Source organism: Moschus berezovskii, chromosome 7 (assembly GCF_049115385.1).
Source record: "Moschus berezovskii isolate FMDL1 chromosome 7, NW_MosBer_1.0, whole genome shotgun sequence".
Lineage (NCBI taxonomy): Eukaryota > Metazoa > Chordata > Mammalia > Artiodactyla > Moschidae > Moschus > Moschus berezovskii.
Genome location: NC_142466.1, coordinates 73,197,585 through 73,224,314, shown reverse-complemented (window position 1 = coordinate 73,224,314; position 26,730 = coordinate 73,197,585). Strand labels below are relative to the sequence as shown.

At 39.2% G+C, this 26,730-nt stretch overlaps 1 protein-coding gene across 3 annotated transcripts in view; it reads right to left on the bottom strand.

Annotated features, from left to right (window-relative positions):
* The window catches only part of LOC129557341 (contactin-associated protein-like 3), a 226,172-nt gene that overhangs the window by 94,777 nt on the left and 104,665 nt on the right, over positions 1-26,730 (bottom strand). For all 3 annotated transcript variants that reach the window (XM_088837704.1, XM_055427898.2, XM_088837703.1), the window contains 5 exons: positions 16,866-17,069; positions 15,782-15,957; positions 14,573-14,716; positions 10,413-10,674; positions 1,904-2,050 (listed from right to left, as the gene is read on the bottom strand). In XM_088837704.1, coding sequence (XP_088693830.1) covers positions 1,904-2,050; positions 10,413-10,674; positions 14,573-14,716; positions 15,782-15,957; positions 16,866-17,069 — 933 coding nt within the window. The remainder of the gene's footprint in view (positions 1-1,903; positions 2,051-10,412; positions 10,675-14,572; positions 14,717-15,781; positions 15,958-16,865; positions 17,070-26,730) is intronic.

Genomic DNA, 26,730 nt, shown 5'->3' with positions numbered 1-26,730 from the left:
ATTAAACAACCCAATTCATGGTTGATGTACTTATTGTCAATTCTTGAGGGAGAATTTTATACTTTCTTATTGAGCTATCAAGCTATCTCCACCATGATTCCAAACTTATTTTAGAAAAAAAAAAGTATAAAATGCAAAACAGCAATAATGTCAGAGAGGGCTTCAAGCCAAGATTAAAAATAAGTCTTACTATTGACAGTTGTAAGCTTCCAGTGGCTGAGGATTTTTCACTTGAATGCTCCAGGGATGGAGATTTATTACCCTCAGAAGTTCCCCCTCCCTGGTGGAAAAGATCCTGGATGGACTCAATCAAAGCTCACTAAGCAGGCAAACACCCACTGACTACATCCCAGGGAGACGGACTGGTGATGTCTTGGTCAAATCCATCACTGAGCAATGAGTGACATATTAATGGCTTCTCCTGTGGCTCAGCAGTTAAGAATCCAGCTGCAGTGTAGGAGATGGGGGAAACATGGGTTCAGTCCCTGGGTCAGGAAGATCCCCTGGAGGAGGGCATGGCAACCCACTCCAGTACTCTTGTCTGGGAAATCCCATGGACAGAGGAGACTGGAGGCGGGGGGGTATGGTCCATGAGGTCGCAAAGAATTGGACATGACTGAACATGCATTCATGACATATTAACAGCCATTGAATTAATCTCTTCCTCTGTTGTGTATAATGATGCCCTTCTGTATTAGGCAGTGGGAATAGACATCTTTTTAAAAAATTATTTATTTATTTATTTTTGGCTGTGCTGGATCTTCGTTGCAGCACATGGGTTTTGCTAGTTGCAGTGAGCAGGGCTACCCTCTAGTTGTGGTGTGTGGGCTTTTCATTGGGGTGGCTTCTCTGGTTGGGGAGCATGGGCTCTAGGGCCTTGGGCTTCTGCAGTTGTGGTGCACGGGCTTAGCTGCCTTAGCATGTGGAATCTTCCCATTCCAGGGACCAAACCCGTGTCCCCTGCATTGGCAGAATCCCAACCACTGGACCACCAGGGAAGTCCAAGTTTCTTAAATTTTAAAATGCAGCAGACCTCCTGGGGATCTTGGTGAAATGCAGATTCTGGTTCAGGAAGTCCGGATGGCGCATCTGCCTTTCTAAGAGCTTCCGGGTGATGCTGATACTGTTGGTCCATGGACCACACTTTGAGTAGCCAGGCTCCAGGCAGAAAAGAAGCCAAGAGACAGAAGAACACCCACATGCAGCAAAAAGACTGGCACATAAAAGCTGAAGGAAAGATTATAAGTGTCATTTGGCATTAGGAAAACTCCTGATGGCAAGGTATTAAAGGTAAGAAATAGAGAACAATGACCCTCAGTATTTTCTTCACATAGAATCACCAGAGAGTATTCAAAAACCTGTTGTCCAGGTCAGGCTTCGCTAGTCACTCAGCTCATAAAGAATTCACCTGCAATGCAGGAGACCCCAGTTCAATTCCTTGGTCAAAAAGTTCCCCTGGAGAAGGGATAGGCTACCCACTCCAGCATTCTTGGGCTTCCCTGGTGGCTCAGACCACATTGAAGATAAAGAATCCACCTGAGCAACTAAGCATAAGCACACAGCATGGAACCAGTTAAATCAGAATTTCTGGGGATGCAGCCAGGCATCAGCATTTTGAATCCTTCCAGGTGATTGCAATGTGCAACCGTAGTTGAAAACAAATGCCAAATTTAAAACCAACCTTAAGATACGCAATTTTAAACAAGGCCATCTATCCAACTTTCATTTTTAGACCACAATTTATCATCTTTGATCATTCAAAATTCCCAATGACTACAACTAAAAGAGAAAAATCATTCTTCACTATTAATTTTCATGTAAAAATATGAATTTCCTTAGAAGGCAGGAGCAGAAAAGGTAAAGATGGTTTGATTACCAATGCAGCCCAGTTCCTTTCACTTACCTCCCAAATAGTAGGTGTCCCCTGACTCAATCTGCCCACGCAAGGAATGAGCCATGGAGGCTGCCTCACCATCCACCATCATACTCAGGTGATTCCCTCTTGCAGATAAGGACACAGAATGCCACTGCCCATCATTCAATCCAGCACCTGGAAGTAAACAAAATGGGTTAAAATTAATTCCTATAAACCTTGTTAATACTTCAACAGAGCAAGTACTTGAAAACAATATGATGCATACATTGGGCCACCTCCCACAGAGCACCAAGAACTCACCTGAAGCCCACCTAGGTCACTGAGCTGGCTGCCCAATGAAGAAGGCACCACAGGGGACACAGAGAGACAGAGAGAAGTGAAGGATAGATGTGGACTTGTCCAGGGGCTTCTAAGCAGGCGGTTAGGTTACGTGGTATGTTGGGCATGCTTATCCAGAAGGTGCTACCCATGTCAGCTGGAAGAGGGTCTTGTTGAGTAATTTTGTGGTTGCAGAGGATCCTTGTGTCTGATCCATCAGTCATGGACTGGTCTGTCTGGTGTTTGTTTATGTAATAACAAAAATGATTATGTTCAGTTAGGATTACTATGGCCTCTATGCACAGTGCCAGGGATATACTTCACTTTCTCATCATTCAGTTTAGTCAAAAAGGTGCAAATAGAAAAAAAAAAAAAAGCGGGGGGGTGCAAAGAAAGAAATCAGAATGAAGGGGTAAAGTGAAAACAAGAGTGGATCACTCATCCCGCTTTGAAAAACACAGCATTGGTTTGTTTCAGTCCTAGGGCCTTAAGAGAATAAAATTTCTATGAATGACCCTGAACAATCATGAAATCATAAAGTACTTCCAATTACATGGCATCAGACATATTTTAGCCTCATCTAGCCCACTGATAGTTTGTGATGCTGAGAAGTACAGGTATTTTCCAAAGATGCAACTTATAAAAATAAAAACTTGTTCTCACTTTCATATATTGTCATTATCTATAATATTCTTGCAGATTATTTAAAAAAATATACTGACAGTCTTTAAAAATAACAATTTAAGTATTAGTAAAACATGAAAATTCATAGAATAGAATAAAAGTTTATAAAAGCATTACATTAAAGTGTGTCTGTACATATTCAAACATTGGATAAAAATGGAAAAGAATGGCAAGAAATATTGTTAAATAATAACCGTCATTTTTGATTGTGGGAATTGTGTTTTTCATTTTATGTCATTTTTACATTTTCTGTTTTTCTTTCCAAATAAGATACAATGTATTCCAGCTATCCTCACAGGACATGCCTGCATGCTCAGTCATGTTTGTGTTCAACTCTTTGTGACCCGATGAACTGCAGTCTTCCATGATCCTCTGTACATGGGATTTTCCAGGCAAGAATATTAGAGTGGACTGCCCACTTCAGGGGATCTTCCTGACCCAGGGATCAAACCCATGTCTCCGGCATTGGCAGATGGATTCTTTACCACTGAACCACCTGGGAAGCCTATCATTTTTTAAAACTACTATTAATTCCTGCAAAGTAGTCAATGTCTCTTGAATCTATGAGATGAAACATCTATATTTTCTTCAAGTGATGGAGCTGGAATGATAAATTAGTTGAATGACTGCCCACCAACTGTGCATGACTCTAACATCTACTACAGACCAACTTGTAGGGTCTTCTGTTGAATGAAAACACAGTGCTGTGTCATGCAAGTACATCAATAAGCCTTAGGTGTCCCAGTACACTCACCCACACAGTGTGTGTGTGTTAGCTTCTACTAGGTAATTTTGTGGACATAAACAACAGCCAAGTTTCAATGAGTAACAACTAGGGTTTGTTTCTTGATCTGGCCCCAGGCCATCTGACTCTATCCTTTCTGCTCTAGGCATTCATTCAAGCAGCACCAAGGCTAATACACAGCCCAACCCCTGTCTCTCTCCAGAGAGAAAACAGCATTTGGCAGAATCTTGCTATGGTGTTGGCAGCTTCTACTCAGATGTGGCACAGGCCCATTCTGCTCACATGACAGTGGACAAAATGAGTTATTTGGCCAACAGCAAGGAATTTGTCCCCTCCACAGGAGGGCACTGCAGCTTGCACAGCAGGCCCCAGACATGAATGTTTCAACTGAGGGGGTGGGAGCAGGAATAATTGGAATCTTTAGAAATTGTCTTGGTCAACAAGGAAGGGGTTCATAAAAAAAAAACTTGCATTCATTGAAAAGCAACAGTGAGATGACTGCTTGATTTTTTTTGACGCCATGCTCAAGAAAAAGAAATGCAAAAAGGCAAAATGGTTGTCATACGAGGCCTTACAAAGGAAGAGAAAGGAGAAGCTAAAGGCAAAGGAGAAAAGGAAAGATATACCCATTTGAATGCAGAGTTTCAAAGAATAGCAAGGAGAGATAAGAAAGCCTTCCTCTGCAATTAATGCAAGGAAATAGAGGAAAACAATAGAAAGGGAAAGACTGGAGATCTCTTCAAGAAAATGAGAGATACCAAGGGAACATTTCATGCCAAGATGGGCTCAATAAAGGACAGAAATGGTAAGGACCTAACAGAAGCAGAAGATATTAAGAAGAGGTGCAAGAATACACAGAAGAATTATACAAAAAAGATCTTCATGACCCATATAACCATGATGGTGTGATCACTCACGTAGAGCCAGACATCCTGGAATGCGAAGTCATGTGGGCCTTAGGAAGTATCACTACCAACAAAGCTAGTGGAGGTGATAGAATTCCAGTTGAGCTATTTCAAATCCTAAAAGATGCTGTGAAAGTGCTGCGCTCAATATGCTAGCAAATTTGAAAATTCATCAGTGGCACAGGACTGGAAAAGGTCCGTTCTCATTCTAATCCCAAAGAAAGACAATGCCAAAGAATGCTCAAACTACTGCACAATTGCACTCATGTCACATGCCAGTAAGTAATGCTCAAAATTCTCCAAGCCAGGCTTCAACAGTACGTAAACCGTGAACTTCCAGATGTTTAAGCTGGATTTAGAAAAGGCAGAGAACCAGAGATCAGATTGCCAACATACACTGGGTCATTGAAAAAGCAAGAAAGCTCCTGAAAAACATCTATTTCTGCTTCATTGACTATGCCAAAGTCTTTGACTGTGTGAATTACAATAAACTGTGGAAAATTCTGAAAGAGATGGGAATGCCAGACCACCTGACCTGCCTCCTGAGAAATCTGTATGCAGGTCAGGAAGCAACAGTTAGAACTGAACATGGAACAACAGACTGGTTCCAAATCAGGAAAGGATTACTTCAAGGCTGTATATTGTTACCCTGCTTATTTAACTTACGTGCAGAGTACATCGTGCAAAATGCTGGGCTGGATGAAGCACAAGCTGGAATCAAGATTGCTGGGAGAAACATCAATAACCTCAGATATGCAGATGACACCACCCTTATGGCAGAAAGTGAGGAAGAACTAAAGAGCCTCCTGATGAAAGTGAAAGAGAGAGTGAAAAACTTGGCTTAAAACTCAAGATTCAGAAAACTAAGATCATGGCATCTGGTCCCATCACTTCATGGCAAATAGATGGGGAAACAATGGAAACAGTGAGAGACTTTATTTTGGGGTGCTCCAAAATCACTGCAGATGGTGACTGCAGCCATGAAATTTAAAAGATATTTTCTCCTTGGAAGAAAAGCTATGACAAACCTAGACAGCATATTAAAAAGAAGAAACATTACTTTACCAACAAAGGTCCTTCTAGTCAAAACTATGATTTTTCCAGTAGTCATGTATGGATGTGAGAGTTGGACTATAAAAAAAACTGAGAGCGGAAGAATTGATGCTTTTGAACTGTGGTGTTGGAGAAGACTCTTGAGAGTCCCTTGGACTGCAAGGAAATCCAACCTCTCAATCCTAAAGGAAATCAGTCCTGAATATTCACTGGAGAGACTGATGTTGAAGTTGAAACCCCAATACTTTGACTACCTGAAACAACGAACTGTCTCATTGGAAAGACCCTGATGCTGGGAAAGATTGAAGGCAGGAGGCGAAGGGAAAGACAGGATGAGATGGTTAGATGGCATTACCTACGTGATGGACATGAGTTTGAGTAGGCTCCAGGAGTTAGTGATGGACAAGAAAGCCTGGCATGCTGCAGTCCATGGGGTCGCAGATTCGGACATGACTGAGCAACTGATCTGACTGACAGACTGAGCATACTGGTGAGCATGAATGACTCCAATATGAGCATCTTCTGGTATGTCCCAATATATTTAACTAACATATTTGACGAATGTTAAAGGTCCAAACTCTTTACAGTTCTGTAAGTTTAGAAGTCAGTCTTATGAATTAGAAGTTATGCTAGGGGATTTTAGTCTACCCCCCCAAAATAAGTGCATATTTCTGGTAGAAAGCTAACCAGTCCTATCCAATTCATGTCACATTTTGGTATTTACAACCCATGTGACCATGTAAATCCATGTCCTTCAAATGCTCTTCAAACCAGCTTTTTTTTCCTGCTGGTTCTCTCATTAATGACTTGGACTCAAGATTCACTTGGGGTTTCCCTCATAGCTCAGTTGATAAAGAATCTGCCTGCAATGCAGGAGACCTGGGTTCGATTCCAGGATGGGGAAGATCCCCTGGAGAAGAAAATGGCAACCCACTCCAGTATTCGTGCCTGGAGAATCCCGTGGACAGAGGAGCCTGGCGGCTACAGTCCATGGGGTCACAAGAGTTGGACACGACTTAGGAACTAAACTACCACCACCAAGATCTACTTGGGGCTTCCCCTGTGGCTCAGCAATAAAGAGTCTGCCGGGAATGTAGGAGCTTAGGTGACACGGGTTCGATCCCTGGGTCAGGAAGATAGCCTGGAGGAAGTAATGGCAATCCACTCCAATATCCACTCCAATCTAATCCACTCCAAACCACTCTGTTTCCTGGAGTAGGAAATGGCAACTCACTCAAGTATCTTTGCCTTGAGAATCCCAAGCACAGAGGAGCCTGGTGGGCTACAGTCCATAGGGTCTCAAGGAGTCGGACATGACTTAGCACACATGTAAGATCCACTTGAGCCAGAAATGTTTCCAGCATGACCCAGAAGGTCAAAGATCCTGCTGTGAAGCAGCTAAAATTTTGTTTTTCTCATACTGTTAAATATTAGTTATAATGCATCCAAAAACATTTTCATTTTCAGGAAGGGGATAGCTTTAAAGTCACTAGTTACTACTACCATGTGCAGACAGTAAAAGTGCTGCACTCTTGCTTTTTGTTTTTTATTGGTGAAGTCAGAAACATTATCAAAGATTCAACACTCACTCATGAAAAATCATGAGAAAAGTTGAAATAAATCTAGAATATGGAGGATTCAAGTTAGATACTTAAAACATGTATTATGAAACTGAACCTGAAATAAAGTTTTCAAAGAAGTTCTGTAATTTTAGAGCTATTGAGGATAAACCAGAAAATAAAATAAAATCTCTACATGTTCTTTTCAGCCTTATCATTTGGGGTTTCTCTTAATTGTTATGTGGTATACCTGTCAGTATAATAACTATATTCACTTAAAAGCTGTCATTAAAACCTAGTTTGATTTTCTGAAATATTTCCTTTCTCTCTCTCACCTGACCACCTTTTCCTTCCCTCTCTCTCTCCATCTCATTCTCTCTCTCTCTCTCTCTCTGTTTATCTGGCACAGGGGTCCCCAACCTCTGGGATCCAATGCTTGATGATCTGAGATGGAGTTGATCCTCCCCACCAGGTCTGTGGAAAAACTGTCTTCCACAAAACCAGTCACTGGTGCGAAAAAAGGCTGGGACCGCTGATCTAGCATATTGAGGTATTTCACACGGAGAATTTGCAGAAAGCACTCCAGAATATCTTTAATTTGTAGTAGATGTCATCCGTCTATGTGATACAAGACTGTTCTTAGTAAGAATTGGCCATTCTAATTTAAAAATAAAATGCAGGCATTTATATTCATTGTCTCCTTCTCTCCATTATAAATCTCATCCTTTGTTTTTCTTCAGTGTGATTTCAAGTCAGCCCACTTCTGATAAAAAGACAGTCTGTTTCCCAGGCAACATGATTGTCAAAGGATGGATGGAGACCAGAAAATAGATTTTGGACTTTTGATTTGTGCAACTATAAATATGATGCTGATTCTACCACACCCTTCCAGTCCCTCTAAAGGCCTCAGTCTTGGGGGTGATGCCATGGTTGTAGTGCTAGTGTTGAAATATTGATAACTAATGGTTGTTGTGTTATTACTAATTGACACTATGGTGCCAAGGGTTTAGATATGTTATATCCCTGCATTCCTACCATAACACCTATTAGTGTCATTTTAAAGATGAAGACCCTGAGGCTTCATGAGAACAAGTGGGCTGCTTATCAAAGGCAAACCTGGAAACATGCAAGGGAGAGGAGTCCTCTCACACACCACCTCATAAATCAAATAGTTTATTCTACTAACAGAGGATAATGACCACGGCACTACACACAACTTGGCAAAGGGTAGAATTGTGTCTTTTCTTATAAAGGGTGAATCAGTTCAGTTCAGTTGCTCAGTCGTGTCTGACTCTTTGCGACCCCATGAATCGCAGCATGCCAGGCCTCCCTGTCCATCACCAACTCCCGGAGTTCACCCAAACTCATGTGCATCAAGTCGGTGATGCCATCCAGCCATCTCATCCTCTGTCGTAAAGCGTGAATACAGGAATTCATTTTTTCCTTTTCCTTTATTGCTCCCACGTTTCCTCTGTTTCTATGACCCACTTCCTTAGCCCTGCCCCAGCAACACACATGCACCAGAGTCTACACTTTTGGTACATTTCTCCAGTTCTTCAGAACTATCCTGAGATAACTATTAGGAAAAATTATCTACAACCAGGAAATAGGATATAAGATGCCTTTTCAATATCATTTAATGAAATTTAAGTTTCAATTTGGTACACATTTGGGTACTTAATACAACATTTAAAGTGAAAAAATTTTGCAGCCTGTCTTATTTTCCATCTACTTCAACTGCATTAAAGATTCCCCTTCAAATGCTGCTAAAGTAAGAAGCAAGCATCACAAGAAATTCACCTTTGGTTTGCTTCTGAAAAATGGTACATTACACTGTAAAACCTTTAAAATTGGCGCAATAAAATATTTATGTGCTGTGTCAGTGCCAGCTTACCAAAAATTCGATACCTGACATATATATGTTGGGGGGGGAAGGACAGTGTGTACCCACATGAACAACACTAAAAAGCTATCTCTTTTAGTTCGTATCACATGTAAATTATGCACGCATGCTAAGTTGCCTCAGTCATGTCTGACTTTTTGCAACCCTATGGACTGAAGCCTTCCAGGCTCCTGTATTCACAGGATTCTCCAGGTAAGAATACTGGAGTGGGTTGTCATTTCCTCCACCAGCGGATCTTCCTGCCCCAGGAATTGAACCCACGTCACCTGTGGCTCCTGCATTGCAGGCAGATAGTTTACTGTTGAGCCAAGATTTAAGCAATTGACTGAATCTGAATTGACACTGTCAACTCTGTTCATTTACATGCTGATCGTCATGTATTTTTTAAATTTATTTATAAAAAGAAAGTAAAATTTAGTCTTCATTCCTAGCTTTTCAGTCCCAAACTGATAACCATAGATCAGACAAGACAGGTCTTCCACATTAAACCTTCAGGGAATGACATGCCATGAGTCCACCTAGGTTTAAATTTTATCAGTTTTAAATGTAAAGCAGTCCCCAAAGTTCACAACTCAGAAGTGAGTCTAGAAATAAACAGGTTCTTCTCAGAAAACATTCACCCACTTAGAAGCAGTCTCACCAAAAACAAGTAGGAACAAAGGAAGCAATGGCTCAGACATAAGAAAGAAAAGTAACATAATATTTTGAAAATCAATGTGTATATAGGTTTAAAAAACAGTTCAAAGAAATCCATTTTCTTAAGACTCCTTAGGATAATCTAATGCCTTCTAGTAATTCAAGTTTACTTCTAGATTCTAACTCAAACTTATAAATAAATTTTTTTCTTTCATTAATTTTTTATTATAGTTGGTTTACAATGTTGTGTTAGCTTCAAGTGTGGAGCAAAGTGATTCATATACATACACGTGTGTATATATATATATATATATATATGTATAAATATACATGTTCATTTTCATATTCTTTTCCCTTTTAGGTTATTACAAAATACTGAGTAAACTTCCCTGTGCTATAACAGTAGGTCCTTGATGGTTATCCATTTTTATTAATAGTAGTGAATATCTGTCAATCTCAAACTCCTAATTTATCCCTTTGGTAACCACAAGTTTATGATCATTTATTTTTAAACTTTTTGATAATTATGCTACGTCATATTGACTGACACACCAACAGCCTGGAGTTACCTATTTCAAAGGAAAAAGCAATCTAGTTCTCTCTAGTAGGATTATGAATATCTTATGTATTCAGCCATTCATTTATTTTAAAGATTACCCTTCTTAGGTTTACATGCAAGAGGATATAGTCACAACAAATACCTATGCGTTATCTCAGGGAGGAAGTTTATTACCTGCTGTGATGTCCCTGGCTGGATGTCCAGGCTGGGAGAGACTCAGCTTGAGTTTTCCATCACGAAGAACAAGGACGAGAGCTCCTGACCTTTGCTGAAACTGACTGGTCAGCAACAGTCCTGCTCTGTCCCATGTTCGAAATTGGAAGACCACAGACACTTTGTCCTCTCCGGAAGTGCCTGGCAGCACCAAGTAACTCCTGGAGCTCAGAAAAGTCATGGGGACAGTTTGCGTGTGTGAGCAGGAGAAGGACACATTTCCCTGTGAACACAGTGAAACAGACTTTAGGAAAGCATAGTTGGAATGCTTCCATTTCACAGACAACAGATTTTCCAAGACTTACTGAATTTCTTATCAACAATTCAGCAATCTAGGATTTTTTAAATGAGACTTCTCCATCAAACTTAAATCCAGATTTGCCTTATAGGTCCCTTAAAGCACTGTTCAAGGACTTCCCTGGTAGCCCAGTAGTTAAGAATCTACTTGTCAATGCAGGAGACATGGGTTTGACTCTTGGTCCAGGAACTAAGATCCCACATCCCATGGGGCAACTAAGCCCATGCACCACAACTGAAATCTGTGAGTCCTAGAGCCCATGCTCTGCAACAAGAGATGCCACCACAATGAGAAGCCCATGCAACGCAATTAGAGAGTCGCCCCTACTCACCGCAACTAGAGAAAGCCCGTGCACACACAGCAACAAAAGGGCAATGAAGACCCAGTGCAGCCAAAAATAAATAAAAATGAAAAGAAAAAGTGCTGTTCAGCTGGGAAAACCTATTTCTGAGTCTCTAAGGAACTATCTCCATTACTAAGCATTTGCAAAGGAATCCTGAGCCACATCTTTCCCAGACTTAATGTTGGGTGTCCAAACGACTGTCTTTCCAGTAGTCACATATCAATGTGATAGCTGGACCATAAAGAAGGCTGAGCATCAAATAATTGATGCTTTTGAATAGGGCTTTAGAAGACTCTAAAAAGCCCCTTGGACAGCAAGGAGATCAAACCAGTCAATCCTAAAGGAAATCAACTCTGAATATTCATTGGAAGGACTGATGATGAAACACCTATACTTTGGCCCCCTGATGTGAAGAGCCGACTCATTGGAAAAGACCTTGATGCTGAGGGCAGGAGGAGAAGTGGGCAACAGAGGATGGGAGATGGCTGGATGGCATTCTAGACTCAATGGACATGAATCTGAGCAAACTGTGGGAGATAGTAAAGGACAGGGAAGTCTGGCATGCTGCAGCCCATGAGGTCCTAAAGAGACTCGACTGAGTGACTGAACAAGAGCAACAATGCTGGGTGTGGGATACAACACAAAAGAGACAGTTTTCCTCTCTTGAGGTGCTAGATGTTTTTGTCCAATGTGAAGGCTAGCACAAAGGATAACTTACTCCAAGAACCTTCTTGTACTTGTCTTGATTGTGTAAATGTGATTATAAGTGTATCACTCAGGTGATAACATCTTACTATAGGTAGGACATGTGCTTTTGCATGTTTAAAGAAAAGAATGTGGCCAGGCTGGTGCTGCCACAGGTAGGCTGGTCTCTTCTCTGAAGTTCTTACAAACCAAATCACCCAAGGCTATCACCCAGCCTAAGATCTGATCTGTCTAGCAGGCTGTTTTTATTTGTATATAATTCTGTTTTTAAAGATATTTTTAATCTTTATGATATGTCTACTGCTCCAGAAACAAACTATTTTTAATCATAGTCCTTAGACAGGACAGGCTCAATATAATTCCAATTAAATCCTCTACAAGAATTTTGTCTGAAATTAAAAACTTTTCTATAGATTTCAGACAGCAGAATACATACCCAAACATTACTCTTCCTCTCCAAACAAAATAATGCAAATAAAAAACTAGTGAGACAGAACTTAACTTACCAGATAGCGAAACATACCATGAAGTTACTGTAAGCAAATCAGTGTGTTATTGGTATAGGAATAGACATAGCAGTGGGACAGAATAAGGAACTCACAAAAAGATCTGAGAATATATTAGTTATATATTAATATATAATATATAGCTATAATACATATGCATAATCTATAATATACATTATATAGTTACATATTAATAAAGCTAGCACGTATGTGTGCTCAGTCATGTCCAATTCTTCTCAACCCCATGAACTTGGCTGTCCAGGCTCCTCTGTCCATGGGATTTTTTACGCAAGAATACTGGAGTGTATTGCCATTTCCTCCTGCCCGGGTATCTTCCCAACCCAGCTATCGAACCTTCATCCCCTACATTTCCTGCATTGGCAGGTGGATTCTTTACCAATGAGCCACCTGGTAAAACTTAGTATGTAAGGAAGTTCAACTATGTGGGATAAAGGGTGGGTTAGTTATTAAACAGTGTCGGACCAAATGGATATCTATCAGGTAGAATACAAAAATTAATCCTATATCACATAAAGAATAAATTTCAAAGATTTAGTTTTTTCAATTTAAAAACTAAATAAAACCAATTAAAAGTTCTTACAGGAAAATCCATGAGACCATGTATAGATTATAGGGTTTTAGAGACATTCCAAAGCTATAAAGAAATATACAGACCTAATGACCATATATAAGTAAAAATATTTATATACTCAACATATCATGTAATATTTAATATAAGATTGATAAATCTGAAAAAAATATATGGACCATGAATGACAGAGGGTTATCTATCAAATATAAAACTGTCTTGTAAATTGACCAAAAATTTAAGATTAAATAAAATAAAATAAAAATTAGGCAAAAGAATAAGAGTGAACAATGATCAGAAAAACAAGTCCAAATGGACAAAAAACAGGTGAGAAGATTATTTAATTCAACAGTAGTCCCACAAACACAAAGTAACAAAGAGATATTAGTTCATGTTCCTTGAGCTGGCAAGGGTATATGAGGGCTGTCTGAGATGTGATGGAAGGCTCTAACATACATTGCTGGTGGAAAATGTCATGTTATAGCTTTTTGGAAAACAATCCAACAATGTTTATTAAAATGTAAAACTGTATAAAACTTGTGACCAAGAAATTCTACTTCTGGAATTTTATCCCATCAAAAGGGAAGCCCCTGTACTGAGCACACATGTGCAACTGTCAGCTTATAGTGGTAAAAAAGTCGAGATAAAGCAAACGCCCTGAGTAGGAAATGACTAGTTAAATAATGGTACATTTTCCTAATGGATAGTGATATAGATATTCTAATGTAGAACTATTCCTGATAATGGAAAAGAATTCTTACAAGATATTGCTGAATCAAAAAATCTAGATGGAGAAAAACTTTTATAAAATGATTTTTTTTAAACAATGTCAAATGCGGAAGCATGCAGATTCATAAATACATGTGTGAGTATGAGTCTGTCTATCTATAGAGGATTCCATTACTATGCACCAAACAAGGAAGGACAAATGTTAGCTTAGTAACATCCCAGCTTGACAGAGGGACTGTAGCCATGTGGAGAATATGGAGAAAGAAGGAAGAAACCAATTGAAAAGAAAAACACTGCATTAAATGCCTGAATATGATTGCACTTTAACATTTTTGTGAAACTATTCATCTATTTCCACAAACACATAAAAATGCAGCCACACGTAAACTAAAAAAGTACAGTAGGCTTTCTGTATACCCAGGTTCTGCATCCTCATATACAACCAACCAACCAGGAAAATATTTAGAAAGAAAAATTTCAGAAAGTTCCAAAGAGCAAAACTTGAACTTGACCAGCACCAGCAACTACTCACATAACAATTGCATTGTATTTATAACTATTTACATATCATTTACATCATGTTAGGTACTACACATAATCTAGAGTTGATTTAAAGTATATGGAAGGATATGACTAGGTTATATGCAAACACGGTGCCATTTTATACGAGGGACTTCAGCATCCATTGCTCCAATTCGGGGGTCCTGGAACCAATTCCCCAAGGATATCTAGGGATAACTATACACATGATTTGTACCTTCCCTGCCTTCAGAAGAGGTATATTTTTAAATTGAATCAATTTTAACTGTTAATCTTTTTGGCATTGTGCTTTGTACCATTTATTAAATAAAAATTTTTTAAAAAATAAAAACTTGAAATAAAAAAAAATAAAATTGAATCAATCAAACTGCAGTTCCCTTTTCTCTTGAACTTGCGTATAGACTTTCTTACCATGATGAGGACCTGTGACTTGTGTTTCTTGGACAAATCAATGATATCCACTCCATTATAATAGAGATTTTCAAAGCAGCCATGAAAGTTTTTATGTGGGGATGCCACTGATTTTCCATGTCCAGGAATCCCTCCGAAGCTGATCTTAGAAAGAAAAAAATGACATAAATAACACTGTTTAATGATTTCCTGATTATCTGCCTAAACATGTTTGATTAGCAGGTATAGTGGTAATTGTCTCAAATCTGCTTGGCATTATTTTATATTATCATGCTAATTTTGAAGGAGGTTTTATATGTATTTACCAATGCTCTATTTATTACATTGAGATAAATATATTAAATATCCTTCTTACAAGTTGCTGCTACTCATATAGTTCTGTCATTTTTGTTGATGGTGAATATTGCATCTTTATGCCCACAGTAAATCTCAATTTGTATGACAAGGCAGCCTACTGTGACGATATTCTACTTTATAAACTAGACTGTGGGATCCTGCTCTTTGCCATGACTCTGATAGATTAGAATTACAAAGCCACTAATAATATCATTCAAGACCAGAATCTCCAGCTGGTCCCTGCTGCTGAGGCCACTCATACCAAGTGAATGTTGAAACCTGGTTTGCTGACAGATATGCTCAGCAGAACTGGCGGAACAAACAATGCATTTCAGTGTATATTAGACACACATGGGCAACATGCTGCAAATATCGTCAGGTGTTTAAAAACCCCAAGATACAGTATTCTGAGATGCGTGCATTTGGCTTTCTTGTTACTTAAAAAATTCAGATTGGACTATATGTGGATTACTTCTCTAAATTATCCTAGGTAGCTAATTCTGTTTAGGACTGCCCTAAAACAAAGAAATCTCCAAGGTAATATTCTCAGTCAAACACCAGATGAAATGCAGAAGAACTGTGTGAACAAATGCATTTAAAAATATTCTTTGTTGAACTGGTAGCTCTTCATGTATGGATTTCCTAAATTTAACAACTATTTACTCTAATGTGAAGACTAACATCTGTAAGGAATAAAATGTCTCAATAGCTTGAGCATGTATCTTCCAGTATGAAGTTACCACACATAGGAAATATTTTATCAGAACTATGAATTATTAGGAAAGGGAATTTGTCAGTGTAGTAGTATTTTCTCTAGAAGATTACGCTGCAATTAAATGATAAAATCTGTAATACTTAAAAGTCATTTCACACCTTATAATCGAGATCCACATAGTTGGGCTCTCCTTTTGCCCGAAAATGATGAGTGTACATGTCCACAGTGAAGGTGACATCTGTATTGAGGAGCTCAATGAGAACAGAATGCCAGTGTTCATCGTCCAGCAAACTGCCCAGCATGAGAGCATCAGGCGAGGGCAAGTTAGCACGACCTGAAAAGAAAGGAAGTGTAAATGCACCGCTCCATCTAGCTCAATAGCATGACTTCTCACATCAGTAACACTTTCCTTACATTCTTTTATCCCAAGAACTGGCGAGCTGCTTTTATCTTAATCTTAAATACAATCTTCTTTGATATTGAGTAACATCTTCTATCTAACTTGTTTTGTTATTATTATGTACTGAATTTTCATTTTTCTTGAAAATATTTTCTTCCTAGGTCCTCATTCATAGGACTACTTCAAAAGTTTATGATAAGCCACCCATGTCATCACGATATTATCAGGTTATTTACTGAGCATCTACTACTGATCTTACATGATTATCAAGAAATAAAACTTTTTCCATAAAAGCCTACTGAAGATCACACATGCTATTCTTAGTATAGCTCAACTGTAGGTGACCACGTGTCCATTTGCCTGGACAGTTCTAGTCTTCAGAATAATTATTTATAGGGTCAGCTTTCTTTCAAAAAACTGTTCTTTTTTGCTATATGTTTGTTTTGTTTTTTAAAGAAAGGCAGACTGCCACATGGAATGCCTCATTTGGATGTGTCTGGAGTCTTGGAAGCTTGAGGACCCTACGTTCTCCTGCAAATGGACCTTGAGAGCTTGTTCCGAGGTTCTAGCAGAGAAGCAAAGCTACGCATATACCCTTGACCAAAGAATGGCCCTCCTCTGGAGGAGAAGGTGGTCCTCTTCAACCAAGCTCACAGCTTTGGGAGGAACACACATGGAGCAGTGAGGGAGGAAGGGAACACCTTTCCAGCCAAGCCAGATCACCCTCACATCCAAAAGTACTCTGGTTTTAAATTAACTACTTAACTGTGAAGAAAAATTCATCACAAAAGATACTTTCATCTAAATAGTATTTCCAGAAACACCTTTTTTTATTTTTTTACCTGAATTAAGGAATAAGATGAGTTTTCCTTTAACTAACTCCAGGGTGATGTGTTTGTCATTTGGTCCTTCTCTGTGGAGTAGAATCCCATTGTTCTCTTTGGTTTTAAATTTCAGAGAAATAACTTCTTTGATTGGATTCATGGATTTATTTTTAAATGTGTACAGCAAAGAACTCTTCCCATCAAAATGAACCATCTCGGATCCTACAATGGAAGACATTAAAATGTGGTCTAATTATAATATAGTCTTATCAGTGCATTGAAATGTGTAAGTCAACACACACATAAACATACGTAGCATATTTCTGGCTTGTTTAGCATATCTAATGTATTTGACATATCTAAACTCCACTGTTTGCCTTTTCTCACATCTTCCCCAAAATGTATCATCTAGAAATGTTGGTTAATTTCAATTTCTCCTATCTTTTACTGGCCTATTTCCATCCTGTAAATAACAAAGATCAGGAAAAATGTTAAAGTCAATTTCCCCTGAATAAAATCTCCCTGTACATTTAATAATCATTCAACATTTCTGTTTTTCTGAAAAGCTATACTAGTTCTCACAGACTGGTAAGAAATTAAATATCAGTGTCATTCAATGCAAATGGCTTAATTATTTCTGAACCAGAAACTCTGACTTTTAACAATTTTCACATAAGCTGACACTTTCATATATTTTTGTCTGGCCATGAAAGACACACATAAAGACACCAGATATACTTAATACTACTGCAGACCATATTAAAGGGTTCTCAGTAAACAGGGATGTGTTTTTGTTCCAACATTTGGTCCAGTGACAGCACAAAAGGGCGCACCTATTTTGTGTTGTGCCTTAAGCACACTAGGAAGAGTGTTCTGCCACAGCCAGCCACTGCCACACTGTCGCCATGTACTCTGTGTCTAATGTGTGCATGGACCTGCATTTCGTTCAGTTTAACTCTTTCCAAGGCTTCCCTTGTGGCTCAGCTGGAAAAGAATCTGCCTTCATTGAAGGAGACCTGGGTTCGATCCCTGGGTTGGGAAGATCCCCTGGAGAAGGGAGAGGCTACCCAATCCAGTATTCTGGCCTGGAGAATTCCTGGACTGTATAGCACATGGGGTCGCAAAGAATCCAACATGACTGAGCAACTTTCATTTATTTCAATCTGTGGGCTTCCCTGGTGGCTCAGACAGTAAAGCGTCTGCCTGCAATGCGGGAGACTGGGGTTCGATCCCTGGCTCAGGAAGATCCCCTGGAGAAGGAAATAGCAACCCACTCCAGTATTCTTGCCTGGAAAATTCCATGAATGGAGGAGCCTGGTGGGCTACAGTCCATGGAGTCGCAAAGAGCCAGACATGACTGAGCGACTTCACTTTAACTATTTCCAGAAAATGCTTTATATCCACAACTTGAAAAGAATCTTCCATTTTATGCAGGTACCTTTTGAAAATGTAGAAATTTGATTCACATCAGTCAGCTCAGTTCGGTCGCTAAGTCAACAGAACTGAACCCACTTTTTGCAACCCCATGGACTGCAGCACGCCAGGCTTCACTGTCTATCATCAACTCCCAGAGCTTACTCAGAACTCATGTCCATCGAGTTGGGGATGCCACTCAACTATCTCACCCTCTGTCATCCCCTTCTCCTCCCACCTTCAATCTTTCCCAGCATAAGGGTCTTTTCAGATGAGTCAGTTCTTTCTATCAGGTGGCCAAAGTATTGGAGTTTCAGCTTCAGCATCAGTCTTTCCAATGAATATTCAGGACTGATTTCATTTAGGATGGACTGGTTGGATCTCCTTGCAGTCCAAGGGACTCTCAAGAGTCTTCTCCAACATAATTCAAAGAATCAATTCTTCAGCGTTCAGCTTTCTTTATAGTCCAACTTTCACATCCATACATGACTACTGGAAAAAACAAAGCCTTGACTAGACAGACCTTTGTTGGCAATGTCTCTGCTTTTTAATAGGATATCTAGGTTGGTCATAGCTTTTCTTCCAAGGAGCAAGTGTCTTTTAATTTCATGGCTGCAGTCACCATCTGCAGTGATGTTGGAGTCCAAAATAATAAAGTCTCTCACCATTTCCACTGTTTCCCCAACTATTTGCCATGAAGTTATTGGACCAGATGCCATGATCCTAGTTTTCTGAATGTTAAGTTTTAAGCCAACTTTTTCACTCTCCTCTTTCACTTTCATCAAGAGGCTCTTTAGTTATTCTTCGCTTTCTGCCATAAGGGTGGTGTCATCTGCGTATATGAGGTTATTGATATTTCTCCTGACAATCTTGATTCCAGCTTGTGCTTCATCAAGCCCAGCATTTCATATGATGTTCTAAATACAAGTTAAATAAGCAGGGTGACAATATACAGTCTTAATGTGCTCCTATTCTAATTTGGAACCAGACTGTTGTTCCATGTCCAGTTCTAATTGTTGCTTTCTGACCTGCATGCAGATTTCTCTGGAGGCGGGTCAGGTGGTCTGGTATTCCCATCTCTTTCAGAATTTTCCAGTTTGTTGTGATCCATGCAGTCAAAGGTTTAGGCATAGTAAATAAAGAAGAAGTAGCTGTTTTTCTGGAACTCTCTTGCTTTTTCAATGATCCAGCAGATGTTTGCAATTTGATCTCTGGTTCCTCTGCCTTTTCTAAATCCAGTTTGAACATCTGTAAGTTCACAGTTCATGTACTGTTGAAGCCTGGTTTGGAGAATTTTGAGCATTACTTTGCTAGTGTGTGAGATGAGTGCAACTGTGTGATAGTTTGAACATTCTTTGGTATTGCCTTTCTTTGGGCTTGGAATGAAAACTGACCTTTCCCAGTCCTGTGGCCACTGCTGAGTTTTTCAAATTTGCTGGCATACTGAGTGCAGCACTTTCACAGCATCATCTTTTAGGATTTGAAATAGCTCAACTGGAATTCCATCACCTCCACTAATTTTGTTCGTAGTGATGCTTCCTAAGGCCCATGTGAGTTCGCATTCCAGAATGTCTGGCTCTAGGTGAATGATCACACCATTGTGGTTATCTGGGTCATGAAGCTCTTTCTTGTATAGTTCTGTTGTGTATTCTTGCCACCTCTTCGGTTTGATTCACATACAAAATATAAAATATATAAACACTGAACTCTGTCTCTAAGCCATATAATCAAACAATTATTCTTTGTTGCATAATTAAATAAACATGTTTAATAAAAACATAACTGTTAAATTCAAATGTGCCCGTTAGAGTATTAGATAATAATAAATTAATGAAAACTTGATAGTAAAGGATTTAAATGCTTTCACATTTTTGCAGAAGAGTTTATGTGTCACTGAAAGGCAGTGCTAATAATTAAGGCTTATTTTTGCAGTCAGCTAATAAATTTTTTTCTGTAAGTGATTTTCCCTGGATTATTTTGATTGAATTATTTTTTTCCTCATCTTCCCTCTTGCTGTATTGCTTTGTAATAGTAATACTCATCTTCTAGGGCTCAGAATCTCTTGGAGTGTTTGTTAAACACAGACTGCTGGGTCCCATCTCAGAGTTTCTGACTGACCAGGTGAGTGTGTGTGTGAGGTGGGTAGCCCTGAGTATCTGGCTTTCTAAAAAGTCCCCTGTGATGTTGACGCTACTGATCTATGCCTATATTTTGAGAGTCACTACTCTAAAGCACCTAAATTTTATTTCCCAGAATATTCTCCTCAGGCAAAATGAAGTCATGAAAAATGCATTATGTGATAGAAACACAAAAACATAGCTTTAAAAAAATTATTTTATCCTAATGTTTTGACTCTCTAATGTGATCACTAACACCAGTTTCTAGAACAATTAACCACATGTGAGTCATCAAATTATATTTTATGAGGCAGATTCAACATGTATTTTGACAGATTTTCTAAGCCTAAAGTGACTAAATTATAATACAGATATGTAACCACTTAAAAATCATGTATCTTATAAGAGTTTAACTAAAATCTTAAATGACAATAACTTGAGCTCAACTGAAGATGTTACTAAAGAGATAAAATTCAAAAACTGCTTTTAGAAATCCAGACTTTTAAGCTTCCCTTCATCTGAAACCATCCACATAATGCTGCAGCCTGATATTGTACAGTCCCATGAGCTAATTTTTCAAGATTTGTTTGAAAAGAATCAAGCTTGAAAACAAAGAAGAGTTGGCAGAGAGTATAAGGACCTGCAAAGCCAAAAACATTTGCTGGCTGATCCTTTACAGAAGTTTGCCATCCCCCACTCAGCAGAAACACTTAGCGATTATTCCTGTACCTTGCTCCTGATGGTTAAGCAGTAAGAATGAACTCACAACCAGACACTTTGTGACTTTTCTATGACTGAAAAATCAAAAATCCTATTTTATATAGGAAATCACAAATGTCGTTATTTTTGTTCACTTTCCTATTACATAATTCAATATACTCTGACTATTCTTGAATATATATTTTATGAGGTAAAGAATAGGCCAATATTTTTTCTCCTGGCTATATATTTCTGTGTATAATATAAGAGACTGGTTCTATGCACAGTCTTCCACAGCTTCAAATTCTACTTTGGCAAGGATTTTGCTTTGAAATAACGAAATTTTCTTATTAAAAGACCACTTCTTTCCATCTTCCCTATCCCCCAACCCCAAACTAATTTCCATCTATTCCACAAGCACAGCTTTATTTTCAGTTGATATTGATGCTAGTACCTCAAACTCTGCTGGATACTAGGACAAAACAGGAGAGGACAGATATGGCCCAGCCCTCCTGGAACTGACAGTTCTTCCCTCACTTTCTCATTTCCACTATCATGAAAAAACAGATTGCACCTGTAAAACTTAATGTTTTACTGTGGGTTGCTAGGAAACTACAGTGACAAGGAAATGTCTTAGAGGTCAGGATGGAGGTAGGAGAAACAAAGACTCGTCTCTGGTGAAAGTGTTTGAAAAGAAAGAATGCAAAGAATCAAGATCATCTAGGTACCAAACTATCACACAATAAATACTCTTTATACAAAATTTACACATAGGCATTGGAAAGTTGCCAACCATGGTTCAAAAACTGGGCTGCAGTGTTAACCAAGAAGCCCTCCAGGTAAGCCCACACAACAAATATGAATACACATGATCACATAGAATACTTAGATTGGAAATTCAGTTATAATAAGCCTCATCGAACAGAATCTATTTTATAAAATATCATTCACTACCAAGTGTTCATAAACTAATCTGAATATCTGGAAACAAATTGGAAAGTCAATATATATGTATATTTTAAAATTTAGCACTAAATACTGAAACATGATTTGTAAAAGCTAAATGCAAAAATTTAAAAGATAGTCATATTTTGGGATAGAGAGGATTTTGTTCAGTAAGTCAGCAGCAATAAGCTCTCCAAATATGAATGGGGGAGAACCCTAGGTGGTCCTCCTTGAGTTTAATCTCCACTAAGTAGAGGCTCCCTTTAGCCTCAAATCACCAATCATGCCATGACTTGCAGAAGCCAACTTTCATGTCTCAGGGCTTACTGGTAATGAATGCTAAGATGAAATTGTTTCCACCAGTCCACTCAGCATAAAATTTTTGCTATTGTACTCCTATAAGAGCAAATCAAATGTTATATGCCCACAACTAATACAAATAATCCACTGTATTTATTTGAATGAAAACACCAAAATAATGCATTAAATTACCAATTAGCATCATACTTAACTTTTACAAGAAATCCTCATATTTATAAAATGCTTTTGTATATAATTCAGTTATATAAACAATTGGGGTACTTGACACAGAAGTCACTCATTATGTGTTAAAATAGAAAGCAATAGTTTCCTCTATTGTAAGAGTACAGAACCTACATTCCAAAAAGAGTAGGGGAAATGTGATATTTAGCTGTAAATAGGAAGTGTTTTTCCAATGTTACATGTTATAAACATTTGCTTTATAAACTGAGGCTCTATTTTGATAAATGTATCAGTAACAATATTATTAAGGAAAACCCCACACATGCTTGCTATTTTATCAGCAGGGAGAATAAGTTAGTGCTGATATATTTAGAGCCTCTGGATCTGGTCCCACAAACAGCCCTTCATTACACAGAACAGTTGCTCAGAGAAAGAATCTGTGAAGTTGTCCTATAAGGATTTGAATATTGGTTCCATAGTGGAAAACTTACTTAACCTCTCTGTGCCTCAGTTTCCTCACCTATAAAAGGATAAAGAAGTCTCTCCCTCACAACACTAATTATGTTGTTACTAAAAAACTTAATATCTATACAGTGTGTACAGCAATGTCTGAACTATGTCTAGTCCACAATGGGCATGGGCTACATCATTACTGTTAGTGGTAAGTCACTTCAGTCGTGTCTGACTCTTTGCCACCCAATGGACTGTAGCTCTCCTGGTTCCTCTGTCCATGGGATTCTCCAGGCAAGAATACTAGAGTGGGTTGCCATTTCCTTCTCCAGGGACCCTTCCTGGTTCAAAGATGAAACCTGCATCTCTGGCATTGCAGGCAGACTCTTTATCACTAAGTCAATAGGGAAGCCCCATCTTCTATTTATGTGATGTGAAAGTTGCTCAGTCATGTCCGACTCTTTGAGAACCCATGGGCTATACAGTCCATGGAATTCTCTAGGCCAGAATACTGGAGTGGGTAGCCTATTCCCTTCTCCAGGGAATATTTATACTTGGACATAAATTGAGAATGAGAAATCCATGCCCAAATTTAGCTGATCTACAAAGAATAGGCATTTCCCTTCACCTCTACTCACTCCTTAGTATCTGGGGGACAGAGATTGTGCCTTATTCACTTTATTCAGCAGGGTGGCTTGCATGGGGTAAAAGTTTTGTAAACATGTATTGAACTAATACTTTTTCTAATCTAGTTTGAATATTTTCTACTTTTTCCATAATTTTAATGGATAATACAGATCAGCATTCTCTCATATGACTGCTGCTGCTGCTAAGTCACTTCAGTCGTGTCCGACTCTTTGTGACCCCATAGACGGAAGCCCACCAGGCTCCCCCGTCCCTGGGATTCTCCAGGCAAGAACACTGGAGTGGGTTGCCATTTCCTTCTCCAATGTGTGAAAGTGAAGTCGCTTAGTCGTGTCCGACTCTTAGCGACCCCACGGACTGCAGCCTACCAGGCTCAACCACCCATGGGATTTTCTAGGCAAGAGTACTGGAGTGGCTTGCCATTGCCTTCTCCGCTCATATGACTAAAGATCATTATTAATTTCCAGGGTTTTTATTTGTCATGGTGACTACTTATCCTTTCTTCCCATGTTCCTCTGTTCCTATTAATGCATTTTCTAAACTGAAATCTACTTTGAGTGGAACCAGTGCTTAACAGAAGGAAGTTCCATATGTAGACTTTTCTCTCAGCAGTCTCTCTAAATATTACAAAATAGACATTCTTTATTTTTATAAAACATTCAGAACAGGTTTATAAACATTGACACATGGTGCGGTTGTTAAATAGAACATTTTTCACGGCAACAATCAATGTATATTTTTTAAGTAAAATAAACACAAGGTTTTAAAACAGGCAAGTACATGTTCTACTCCCTTCTTACTTCCCTCTTAACCCATTTGATTTTCAATGCACGATTTGACACAGGACAGAAGTGCCACATGGATGACTGTAGACCCCGACAGGGGTCCCCATTCTGTGCCTATCTAGTCTACGTTTCTGAATTCATGAACTATGTCCCTCATTTCTTCTCCCCTCCTTTCCTCTCTTCCTTCTTCCCTCTCTCACTCCAACAATAAACATAGTGATGAATATAAAATTACAACTGTGGGGCGAATACTACGCAATATGACAAGGGAACACTTGAGAATGACACTGAATTTGAAAATGTGGAGTCAAAGTAAATGGCAGAAAAGATTCAAAAGATGACTAACAACTTCATTAAAGAAATGACAGTGAAACTGCAGAGAATTATCCAGATGTCTGCGGAGAAGACAATGGCATCCCACTCCAGTACTCTTGCCTGGAAAATCCCTAGACGGAGGAGCCTGGTAGGCTGCAGTCCATGGGGTCGCTAGGAGTCGGACACGACTGAGCGACTTCACTTTCACTTTTCACTTTCATGCATTGGAGAAGGAAATGGCACCCCACTCCAGTATTCTTGCCTGGGGAATCCCAGGGATGGGGGAGCCTGGTAGGCTGCAGTCTATGGGGTCACATAGAGTCGGACAAGACTGAAGCAACTTAGCAGCAGCAACAGCATCCAGATGTCTGGGGCTTCAGAGACCTGTGTCAAGGATGTCAACTTGGAATTGATCAGACTGTATGTAAATGTTGTTGAAAACTTATGAAAGGGGATGAAAACTCTGAGACCAATTTTGGGTAGAATATAGAGCCTAGAACAAGTACACAGGAAATGTTAATGTTGAATGGATGGGGATGCTAGAGAGGGGAGGGGCAGGGGAAAGTGAAGAATCCCATGCCAGACCCTGGCCTTGGTGTGTAGGTCAGTAGGGACTCTAAGAAGACCTGACACTTTCCACTTGTACTCTAGAAATGGGAGAAGGGCTTTTCAGTTAGTGAAAATATATATGCCAAGCCAAGAAGCCATGAAAATATGCAGTGTTTATAGGAATAGTAAATATCATTGAAAATGGAATGTAAAAAGATGAAACTGAAAAGAGATAAGCAATCTGGACATTCTCTCACTAAAAACAGGGCAGAGGAAGTACACATGAAAAAAGATAATAACTATCACTTTGAGCTATAAACCAAATCACATTAAATTACTGCCAAAAATAAAAATGCAAAGTGCTACACTTGAATCATTATTAATAATAAGAATGAAGACAAAACAGAGTCACTAATATTGAGGAATATATTTTGTGTTGTTTTACAAGTGATGATTATTTCCTGTTTGCATTTTTATGCTAGGAGTCCCTTGTGCCCAACAGTTCATGTTTGCTGAATTTAGGATGCACGCAGGTTCCATGACAGCTGTACAGTGAACTGGCCCTTCCAGGCACCAAGCACTCAGCTTTGATCTTCCTGGTACTGACCTCTAACCCAAGAAACTGGAGTAGTATCTCCTCACCAAGAACATCAAGCTAACAGCAAATCCCCATCAAAGAGCATGTTCTGCTTTGAAGTCAGTAAACCTGAAGTTGCTTCCAGAGTAATGGGAGAAGGAGACATTAATTTCATGTGATCAAAGAGAAACTCTAAAAATCAGGCATCCTAGCCATCACGGCAGTGAGCACACTGACAGACCCCAGAACCAAAAAGATGGAAGGAAATGAACAGAAAGAGGGAAAATAGGCTGATGGCACCCCAGCACCATCTATCCTGAATGGTCCATGGACTCAGAAACACTAGAGAGCTGAGGCAGAGCCAGAGTAGAACATGCCATTAGGAAGGGGTATGAAACAGAGGCTGAAGGTGACCCTTGAATGTGGGATGGGTGGCTTGGGTGAGCCTCAGCTCCAGAACCACCCATTGTCTGTGGGGGTTATCAAAGTGGAACTGATATCTCCGCTGTTCAGCAACACATGCCCACATCCAAACCTGCACCACAAGAATACTAAATTCCTACTCCCCCAGTTTATATATATATTGTTTCTTCTTACAAGCACCATCCCTACCCCCCATCTCACTGCCCACGACCTTTACTTTGAAAACTGAATGTCAAAAAGTTTCCTTTTCTTTTTTTCTTTTTTATTAATGTGCAATGTTTATACTTTATTTATTTTATTTTTTTCTACTTTACATTATTGTATCGGTTTTCCCATACATTGACATGAATCTGCCCTAGGTGTACATGTGTTCCCCATCTTGAACCCCCCTTCCACTTCCCTCCCCATCCCATCCCTCTGGTTCATCCCAGTACACCAGCCCTGAGCATCCTATATCATGCCTCGAACCTGGACTTGCGATT